The following is an 11089-nucleotide window of genomic DNA, read 5'->3' on the forward strand; positions in this document are numbered from 1 at the left end:
CCCTGCTGTAAATATCACAGTTCCTGTTAGCTGTGTCCGTCGTGATGAATCTCATTTCTCTGTATCCCTCTGAGACTACTACTTGAGATGGGAATCTATATTTGAGGACACTGTGGTAAATCATGGGGGTGCAAGAGCTCAGAGGGTGGGGGTTGGTAAATATAACTCCTGGTCTGAGTCTGGGCCCCTTGGTTTACACAGGAAAACAAGTCTTCTCAAGAGACTGAATGTGGAGCTCATGCATGTGGTGGTAGTGTGTGTGCATGTATGTTTTTGGAGAACAATGAGAAGGATGGCTCATCTTTACATGCTTACAGTTGTGCAAGATGTACTGTAAGTCCCAGGCTCTGTGTAAAAGGAGACCAAAGTAAGTCTGTAACTTTCAATGTGGTGAGTGGTCCCCCTTATCCACAGAAAAAGAGGCAACGGTTGGGGACATTTGCTTATTACCTTAGCTAGCTGATAAACTCTGGACTCACTAAGTAATTGGCAGATGGAGGGAAAGTTTTATGATATGCTCGGCGCAACTTTATGACTGCAAACCTTTGTATCTGTAGGATTGTGGGTACATGTGTGTGAGTGTGTGTGGGTGGGAGGTGAGGGTGGAGTATTTGAATACTACAGTCCTCATAAAAATTTGAATACTCAAGATAGGTTACACTTTGTAGACACTGGAGAGCAAATAATTCATTTACTTCAAATAGAGGAATTATCCAAGACAATAGAGGCTTCAGTGCTATTGACACTTGAAACTTAAACCACTGCAGGCTGTTTGGACTAAGGTTATGACTGATAAAAGCATATTTACAGCTTAAATATATGGAAATGTTTATTATCTCAGAGGGACTTGAGAAGGCTTCTGAATTGTGATCACTATTACATCTTCAACTTTATGTTATGTTCACTGAAATAATAACCTATGTATCTACAAGTACCTAAGTTTGCTTATTTCCCTTCAAAACATACAAAAAAACACTGAATACAAGGCTGTAATAAAAACAACACACTTTATTTACTAGGCAGTATATAAAAGTATAAAAACATGAAAACTTGGCATGTATAAATGCTTTTATAAAATCATTTTTGCTCAAAAGCTAGTATAAAAAAGGCATTAACTGTATAAAAAAAGATTGTCTCCTAAGTGTTTGACATGGGCTACTGCAGTCTTAGTAAGAAAGCAACATGCTGATTGAATATGCATTATAAAACAGTACAAAACTATTCAAAGAAATGTGTAAAAAAACAACAACCATGCAAAAGTTTCGATTGGGCTTTTGTTTGTAGCATTATATAAAATATCAGTGTTTAGTACTCTCTCTTTTTTATGGAGAACATAACATTCAAGTGCAGCTTGATCTTACTCTTACTGGATGAAGCTCATGGTTTCAAACATATAAGCTAAATTCAGATTTTTTTTTAAACGTATAAATATACTGTGTATATACTTAAATTTTAACAAGTACAATGTTTGTTCATTGAATGTTTCACGTCACAGGACACTGTAAAGGCCAGACATAAATTCAAAGTTGAAATGAAAGCTCAATTTTCATGAAATAAAAAGGTGCCAATGTAGTAATCAGATAATACTAGTAAGGTTGGCCCCTTCTGTCGTGTAAAACATGACCATTCATAGTTGAATAAGAACAGACAGCAATTCTTGTTCAGTAGTTAAGTGTTAACATGAGGTGACCTAGACCAAACACTTGAAATTCTCAGTAGACCCATTATAGCCTATTAAAAAAAAAAAAAGAAAAGAAAAAATAAAAGATTCATGACTGAAATACAGAGGTCAGTTTTCAATTCATTAATATGCCTTTGGATAATGCTAATAGGGCTTAAATACTTAACTTAAAACACTGCTCCATTGGCCAATTGTAAAAAATACAACAACAAAGTCATCATCAAAACGAAAGAAATAAATTAATCAACTTGTTCTTTATATTAATATCAAAATTCGTAATTAATAATACAGCCCAAATGCAAATTATATAGCTACCTTTTCCCATTTATAATACAACATTGATAATAATACATCGACAGGACCAAAAGAGATAGGACGTACATTTATAAAAGCCCAAATGCAAATTCTATATAAAAGATTTCAAAAACAAAAAAAGACAGTCTTTGGTTGGTTGAAATCCAACAAGTGTGAGTGTAAAAACACCGATGGCATAGAGCCTCTCCCAACTGTTGTACCACAACAAATATGAAACCCGTGGGTTTTCCCAGCGCAGGGAATGTTGATGTTTCCAGATCAACGTGTGTCTCTGTCTACATGACCAGTGTCCTCGTAGGATAAGTGTTGATGTACTTGTGGCTCTGCTCTGAGGCCAAAACGTGCTCCTCTGTTTTCCCACAGGTCACCTGCTCCCAGGAACTGAGCTGCTGTTGGTGAGAGAAAGACAGGATGATGAATTTTTCATGGTTAAGACGAAAAAGAAAGGATTCAAATTAGATAAATACATGCATACAAACAAACATATACTGTACACACCTGTAGAGGGCTGCCCATGGTCCTGCGAGGGATGTGGTAAGTTTTGTGTCCATCTTCGCTCAATAATGAGCTAGTAATTAAGTCCTGAACAAAAAAAAAATGCAAAAACGTATTAACAACAGAACAGCTCAGGAAGCAGAAGAGGGGATGTCCTTAAAATATTCTAAGGATTCTTGTAAGTAATTAAAGACAGCTACACATTAGAGAACATATGAACTATAAGGTCAAAGGTCAAATGTCAGCTTACAGGTACTTCCTGTGCAGGGCCGCTGGGGGAGAAGAGCTGTGTGAAAAGGCCTTGTCCTTCCCACTGCATACACAGGCTTCTCTCACATGGGGACTCCACCTTTGACAAAACCCGCAAAACCAATCAAGGTCACACAATGTACATAATTATCGGGAGTCATGCAAACACGGCTACTTGCAAACAGATAGCCACAAACAATACTACTGATCTCTCTTAACTACAGTGACTTCAAAGGATTCACAAAATAGATAATGATTGTGTTACAATACTGAAAAACATTTAGCCACATTTTTTTATCAAAATTGTAAACTGAAAGTAAATTCCACTTTTCACCTTTGCTTTCTCGACATAAAAACGAAAAGTTCTTTTGTCGGTCTCACAGACACATTTGTCTGTGTGGTTTTTGCATATGTGTATGTACTTATATTGAAAAAGTGGAAAGTACCTCTTGCTTTATCTTCTTGAGAGGAGGCTGCTCGATGGCACACTCCATAGGCTCCTGCTTAATGGACTCAACCATCTGCTGATCCAAAGGGGGGTTCTGGAAAAGACACAAATACCCCAAGTGAGTCACATGGACACTATAACAAGCACGACAGTGGTAAACAAGACAAATTCAAGACTCAGATATTTCTAAGGTCATGCTCACCAGTAGTTTGAGTCCATACTTGGCCTCCTGCAGGGCCAGGGCTGACCTGAAAGGTGTGGGTGTGCAGGGAGAGGACTCCAGGATTGAACGACGAATGTTTGGAGTTCTGAACCTGAGAGAGAGAAACAGAGACGGTTGTTTGTAAAGCATGATTTAACACAAATCTGCATAATGAAACAGATTAAAAAAGTAGAGCCACTCACATTTCATTCTCTTTCTGAGGCCTGACAGTGTGGTCGATCAGAGGCTTAGAGTCTACAGGCGAGCTCATTGGTAAACTGTCGCTGTCGGAGTGTTCTGGGCTCACTGACGGGTTGAAAAACTGCGAGACAAAAGGAAGGAGACTAATCAGTCAAAGTGGCAGATAGGTTTTAAGCAGTAACGATGTGGTAGATTGTGGGAGCACATTACAGAAATGGAGAGGAAAAGAGAAAAGACATGCAATAAATGAAACGATTCAAGTAAAACAAATGGATGGAGGAGAAACGACAGGAGAAACACTAGCTCTGAATGATTAGTTATTGATGTCATCAGATGGCAAGTTGGTGATTGGATGGATTCTGATCGCACGCAGCTACTTTAACTACCTGTGAGGGTGAAAAGGGTAGGTTTCTGACTGACGAGGGCTTGGGAGTTGAGCAGATGACACCAGCCCATGCTCCGTGAGCAGTTCTTGAGCCCTGATTGGGCAAGACCCTGTCTGTTCTGAAAACGTTCCTATCCGAGAACCCGCTGGTACTGGCCTCACCCACTGAGGCGAGGCGCTGGGGAAAGGGTAGGAAAATATGGGTCAAGGCCCACCACTTAACAAAATCTATGTTGCTAATTGCTAAGCTATGTTTTTTTCATCTGGTCACAGTTGGTCATGTCACACAAAAAGGAACAAAATGTGTTGTTCACATATAGTCCGAGGACATAACATATTTTTGATATGTAACGCAGATACTTACTGATTCAAAGAACTCTGATTCCATGAACTCTGGAATAGTATTTGAGAAAGTTGGACTGCTGTGGTGGCTGTTGCTGTTGTTGTTGTTGTTATTATTGCTGACATTGTTGCTGTGGGCACGTGTTGCAGAGGCGCTCTCCTCAGGTAGGCAGCTCTGATCAAGAGGCAGGGAAGGGGCGGCTGCTTGGTGATGAGGTAACGACATAGCCACACCCTCTGAGCTGTTGGTCAGAGAGCACTGGCTGGCCCAGTTCGTATAGGGCAAGTTCATCTGTGTAAGAAAGGGATATTAATCGTGAAGGCTAGAAATAACTGCCAAAGAACAATCATGTGTGAAAGCACTCAAGAGTGAGAAAAAGTGTCAAACAAGCATAAGAAAGAAAATGCAAGGCTGACAATAAGGGATGATGTGTAAAAACTGAACAAATGAGAAAAAGAGAAGGAGAAAGGGAACTTTAACATAAAGCTAGCAGCAGGGTGGCATTAGTGTTGGGTTGCACAAGGGGTCATGCAGATGCAGACACACACTAATGGTGAGATAAGGTGCTATTTCATCACTTTTGCAGAAACAGGCCCCCCAGATGTTTCCTCCTTCTTATTCACACCAGATCCAACCACTGTCCTTAAAGCCAGGGTCGACCCACATTGACATAAATTGTGCTGTCACACTCACACTCACACTCCCCCCCACCCACACTTACAGACACACACACACACACACACACAAACACACACACACACACACACACACACACACATGACTCACTGGTAGTGATGGCTGGCCTCTAAGCTCATTCTCTGTTGACATAAGCAGCAGTTCGATCTCTTTCACCCTCTGCTCCTTCTCAGGGTCCTCCTCACTATAGTGTCTCTGAAAGCAGAAAAAGAAAGCAGGAGGGCAGATATTAGTGCTAATTCAACCTTGTTCAACAACGTATTACTGTTTCCTCCCTATAGTGATCAGTTACACTGTGTTTACTTGCTTTTTTTTTTTTTTTACCTGTATAGCAGCTGTTCCATGCTGGGGAATGTTCACGATGTTTAAATGCAAGGCCATGGGGAAGGGCACCTGTTACGCAAATCAGAAACAACAATCCACATCAAATAAAGAATTTTTTTTGCAGCTGCACAATCATTAGCATTTAGTTTTCCTTCCAACATCCCAAATTTTAGTCCACTCACTCTGTGTGTGTCATGAATGTAGCTGTAGTTGAGTGGTGACAGCTGCGCGTGATTGGGCGAGTGGTGGGGGAAACCCATAATGTGATTGGTGGTCTTGACGTAGCCGTGGCTGATGGAGTGTGAGGAGTTGTTGTTCTTTGACGTGTTCTGAAGATAGCCTTCCTGTTCCACCTTCCGCCTCATGGTGGAGTTCCAGTGGTTCTTTATGGCATTGTCGGTCCTGCATGGCATGAATGACACGTATTATTAAAGGTTATCTGTCATAAAACACATCCTCACACCCATAAGCATGCAAAGACATCCTGGACCTCTAGTGGTACTTGATAGCACTATCAATACACAGGCACACACAGATGCCGACACAGATAGTCTCACACACACAACTTTGATAATGTTATCAGCACAGGGCAATTACAATCATGTCAAAACTACAGTATCTTTTCTTCTCTCAATCCCATTGTCATTTGATTCTATGCCTTTCTCTGTCCTGACATTGTCTTTTAACCTTTCTTCTCTTTCTTACTTTCTGTATTTACACCTCCATCTTCTCTCATGTATTGTGATCACTTCATCTCTTTCCTCATTTATTTCTTCTCTTTTCATCCCTCCTTCAGTGGCCTCCCCTATATTTCACCCTCTCAACCGCAACATTGCACATCCAACCAACAAGGGTTCAGTGATTTCTCTTGCTTCTCTTTTTACACCTCCTTTTCATTCTCTTTTTCTCTTCCATGTCTGCCTCACCTGCCAGGGAGCAGCTTAGCGATTTCAGCCCAACGGTTGCCCAGCTTCTCGTGTGCCTGGTAGATGATTCGGTCCTCCTCCTCGGTCCATGAAGTCTTCTTCACCTCTGGGTTCAGGTGGTTGTGCCAGCGCTCGCGGCACTGCTTGCCGATACGCCCCTTCAGGTGCTTGGCTATCACCGACCAGCGCTTGGCTCCGTACTTCTGAACCAGCTCTATCACCTGGGGTAAATGTGTGTTTTTGTGTGCATGGGAAAGAGAAAGAGGAAAGATGACAGGGGAGAAGGAAGAGCGTTGAAAAAGGAAGAGAAATGAATAGTAGTGGAGGGGCATGAGAAAAGAGGAAGGAAGGAGCAATAACAGGGAGGAGAGGGAGAAGTAGAGGGGTACAGAGTAAGATACATAACAAGGTGAAGAGATGAAAGCCAAATGTGGTGTAGAATAGATAGGATATGACAAAATAAGAGAGAGAAATTGACAAAGAAAAACAATTAGTCATCCATAAAAATCCCAGATATTCCTACATTGTGTTAGTGAATGCTTCTCCTCTGCTTTCCTCACTCCTTCCCTTTTTTCTTTATCTTTTAACTTGTATAGGTGATTGAGAACACCTGCTGGAGAGCAGTGAGGGAGTTTCCAGTGGAACGTTAGCTACTCTGCTAATCATTACAGTGGCATCTGGGTGGAAATATAACTCCTTTGGACAAGTTCAATAAACACCTCACAGGGTTTAAGAGACTACACATGTTGTGTAACAGCAACTTTTTGGGAAACTAAAAATGTGCAACAGTAGCCAAGACGTTGCTACAGAATAGTTGCTTTAATCACACAGGAACACAAAGTAATTGTTTTTTTTTACGCTGGATGACACTTGATTGCCAGTTTCCTGTGAGTAGTATCGAAATACATTACTCCAAAAAAACTCATGTAACACAGCCCTAACAGCGTTAAAGGTCATTATTGATAGTTCTTTAGGACTGAAACATCTTCATGTATTATGAGGATGTAATTAAATTAATAGAACTAACTTACTCAATGTTTCTAGGCTGTGCTGTATTAAAAGTGGCTCTGTATTGCTATGTGAAGGTATGCAAAACCAAATGTGGTTCAATCATTGTTTCATCATCATCATTTTATTTTAAGGGTTTCTAAAGTAAGGCTGTTCTTACCCTCTGGTCCTCCTCTTTAGTCCACGGCCCTTTGATGAGTTCTGGGTTGAGAACCTTCTGCCACCTGTGCTGACATTGCACATCTGTACGATTCTGGTGTGTCAGAGAGCGAGGGCATTAGTTATCATCCTTACACTATGAGAGGTTATACATAACATGCATATAAATCATCAGACCTTAGATTTGCTAGTGCTAGGAATACCAAAAATAAAATTTTGCTAAAAGAATATGGTTCATGCGTGTGTGTGCACAGGTGTATGCGTTTGTGTAAGCATACAAGCATGTGTATGTTTACCCACAGGCCTACTACTTACAGTTAGTAAGCTAGCAATGAGTTTCCAGTCCTCTGATCCATGATGCTCTACAAGTTTCTTCAACTTCTCATCCTGAAAAAGACAATACACATTGCAATCTGTCAGATAAAGGTTCCCTGGTTCCTGGGAAGTGATCTCTCCTGAGACAATATTTTTTATTGAGGGCTTTGAATTGTTTAGGCAAGGGTGTGTGTGTGTGTGTTTGTACCTCTTCACGTGTCCAGCGTGTTTTTCCAAGGTGGCGTTTCCCTGCCTTTGCCAGTGCTCCATCGTAATCATGTTCGTACATCTCGGTTTCCTCCTCATCCTCCTCACTACTGTAAACACTGCACACAGAGAAGACAGACACATTTTAAATTAGAGGCGGTGGTTGTGTGAAAAAGAATGGTGTAAGATAACAGAAAGGTCAATAACAGCACAATAAGTACCTGTCTATTTTCAAACAACTCCCTAATCATCTCTTTACAGAGTGCATAAAGAACTCAGCCCACTCTTTAACTCATCAGGTGTCAACACAGACAGAACCAGTCATTCTTGAAGGTTTGGGTGCAGGCTTTTAGCCAAGACACCCACAAGGGGAGAGAGAAAAAAAAAGAGAGAGAGAAGAACAGCAAGTGGGAGGGAGGGAGGGAGGGGGATGGATGGATGAACAGGTTCCAATGTTTTTGGTTTCCACAGATACTGGGATTGGCACAAGCGATCATAATTTCGTGACCCTGGCGTGTTCAGACCTGCACTTGCATTGTACAGCACACAACACACACACACACACACACACACACACACACACACACACACACACACACACACACACACACACACACACACACACACACTGCCGCTGAGTGGTTGGTTAGCCAATCAGAATGCAGAACGCGGACAACGTGGAGGGTACTTTGGTGTCATACAGAGCAACAGGTGAACAGCAACCCCACTGAGGTGTGTGTATGTGTGTTCTTGCACAAGAGGATATTTACAGTTAATTATCTTCCTTATTTCTGTCCATTTACCTAAACGCATGACTTCTTGATTACCATCTATACAGACAAACACGCACAAAAGGGGGATTGTATTGCAGTCAGTTTGTTTTAAGCATATCAATATAACAGACTAATTACTGTCAGTTGTATGAAAAAAAGCTAATTTCCCATTTTAATCATTAAACCTCCCTCATGCTTTTCAGAGAAACAGGAAAAAATAAGACACCGAATAAGAAAAAAGATAGCAAAGAATTTACTTGCACAAACAAGCAAACGAACGAGAACGAATACACCAAACCCAACTCATCTTGAGAATGATGAATCAACTGAAACTGTTAAATGCTGATCACGGCCCTTATCTCAATCAGCGGGATAGTTTTGTAACAAGTGAACTGGCGTGGCACCTTCAGCTTATCTGCCTAAAACCATGAGAATAAACCAATAACACACTGAAAAAAAAAAACCTGACGCACGAAGTTTATGCAATGCGTAAAGTAACCAGATGCTTTTCAGGGAAAACTGGTGCCGACCGATGAAATCCAGAAAGTGTACAAAAAGTTGAGCTGGGTGAGAGTGAGTGAGACTTCAAGTTGTGGCGATTTGTGTGTCAAAACAAGAGATATACAAAAAAAAATTCCAGCCTCCCCTTGAGACAAGTGCACATAGAGCACGCTGCGAAAGCGCAGTTTCCAAAATAACAGTGAGCGCCCCTCGGTCACAGAGATGCTGCGGCGTTATTCGGGGTGTACGCAGGTTTCAAAAAGCCGGTTTTAAAATGACCTTTACGTTGGCTAGAATGGCTTATAAGACCCAGTTTGCACGTTAAACAATCGTGAAAATGAAAACATCTGCGTGGCTGACTGTGGTGAGGGCTCCCAGAAAAGCCAAGCGCAATACATTGAAAACATTTCCAAAAGCTACCAAAACTAAATTTAGCCTATGAAACTGTTTGTTGCAAAACATTTAAGTCTATGAGAGCGTTAAGACAGAGGTAGATAGACGGCATGCTGCATAGTGTTTGATTTTGTATTATTAAAGAGTCCTATTAAAACCAATGTCCACGCAACGTCTTGTGCACGACGTGGCACGCGCCTGTCGTGTGTGTGAGTGTGTGTGTGAGCGTATGTGTGCGTGTGGTTTAAAACAGACAGACAGAGAGGGAGAGGGAGAGGGAGCTCTACCCCTTTCTCTCTCTCACCACTGACAGCAGCGCGAGGAGCGCACATGCCAGATGACCACCACCTGTCATGAGCGCGCGAGCGAAACAACCACACCACTACCCGGCCACAAAACAAAACTGTTCACAAAACACACAAAAAGGAGAATACAAAATCTAAAGAGTTCATGAATTAAAACATAAACTCTTGTCAATAAGATGCTTCATGAACCGCTCAGCCTCGCGCAGTATCTCACAGAAGTTATACTTAACACAAGAGACAGAAGTGTAAGCTAACTACTAATTACATGCACTTACAGAAAAAAAGAAAATGGGAAAATTGAGGAGTAAAAGGTCTGTGTGAGCTTACCTGTTTCTCGGCCGCCGAGCCATGTTAATATGTGAAGAGCGGCTCGCAGGTTGCGCTGAGCACGTACTTTCGCTATCTGTGCTGGGTTCGTTCTCCCGGCGAGGAGGCAGGTTGACATTAATTTTAACTATAGCAGCCCCTTCTGCAGCTCCTCCCTTCGGATCCCGGTAAATTTGGCGCTCCTGACAAGCAGAGCCTACTGCGCATGTCTTGTAAATGTCCACTTCAAATGCCGTCCGACGTTTTGTAAATACGACTTGGGAAAAGTCTGAATTTTTAATTGATGTCCGGGAAAGCGATATCAATTACAACATTGTGTTAATGTATCTTCATAAAATATATTATATTATACTTTTTTCCCTTTAAAGAGACTCCCTCCACCTAAATCGTTTTACACTGCCTTGAAAGATCTACACTAAGAATTGCGCTATACCGAGCTACCGTATGACATAGATGTTTTCTAAATTACGAGGCGTTCCTGACTGCACCAGTACAATGTATTCTGTAGACTTGTTAAAGGCGCGTTTTGACTGGCCGTCCGCGCTAAACGCTTTTCTTGTCAACAAATTTAGAGAGTTACTTCTTCTCTGGTGAAAAGGAGAAGGAAACTAATGCATTTGAACGAAGTAAACAATTGCGGATTGGGATTAGGCGTGCGGGGAACGCGAAGTTGCAAACGCTTTCTATGCTCGGCAACCTGTTTCCAGAGTGCCTGCTACAGATACAGATGTTTCTCAGTGATAAAAACCTTAAAAAAAACAACCTTCTGTGCTCGCCTAGACAAAGAAGCTTAAAATAATGCAGTCAGTGCCACTTTTTGGGGACTGTGGGCTTAG

At 41.5% G+C, this 11089-nt stretch overlaps 1 protein-coding gene across 3 annotated transcripts; it reads right to left on the bottom strand.

The window, feature by feature from the left end:
• Positions 1 to 1012: 1012 nt before the first annotated feature.
• Positions 1013 to 10438, bottom strand: myb (v-myb avian myeloblastosis viral oncogene homolog). 3 transcript variants are annotated; one of them, XM_042389841.1, is made up of 16 exons: positions 10254 to 10438; positions 7956 to 8073; positions 7748 to 7819; positions 7434 to 7526; positions 6266 to 6486; positions 5522 to 5741; positions 5340 to 5408; positions 5106 to 5210; positions 4341 to 4610; positions 3978 to 4154; positions 3594 to 3712; positions 3391 to 3502; positions 3187 to 3282; positions 2742 to 2840; positions 2495 to 2578; positions 1013 to 2385 (listed from the first exon to the last, which is right to left on the bottom strand). In XM_042389841.1, exons 1-16 carry the CDS (start codon positions 10274 to 10276, stop codon positions 2272 to 2274), a joined length of 1992 nt encoding a protein of 663 aa, XP_042245775.1. In that variant the 5' UTR covers positions 10277 to 10438; the 3' UTR covers positions 1013 to 2271. The 3 variants fall into 3 exon arrangements, with proteins under 3 accessions (XP_042245775.1, XP_042245772.1, XP_042245773.1); XM_042389838.1 differs by having other exon boundaries at positions 1013 to 2382; positions 10254 to 10373; XM_042389839.1 differs by lacking the exon at positions 3978 to 4154 and having other exon boundaries at positions 10254 to 10373.
• Positions 10439 to 11089: the final 651 nt, after the last annotated feature.

This window comes from Thunnus maccoyii, chromosome 17, assembly GCF_910596095.1.
Source record: "Thunnus maccoyii chromosome 17, fThuMac1.1, whole genome shotgun sequence".
Taxonomy (NCBI): Eukaryota; Metazoa; Chordata; class Actinopteri; order Scombriformes; family Scombridae; genus Thunnus; species Thunnus maccoyii.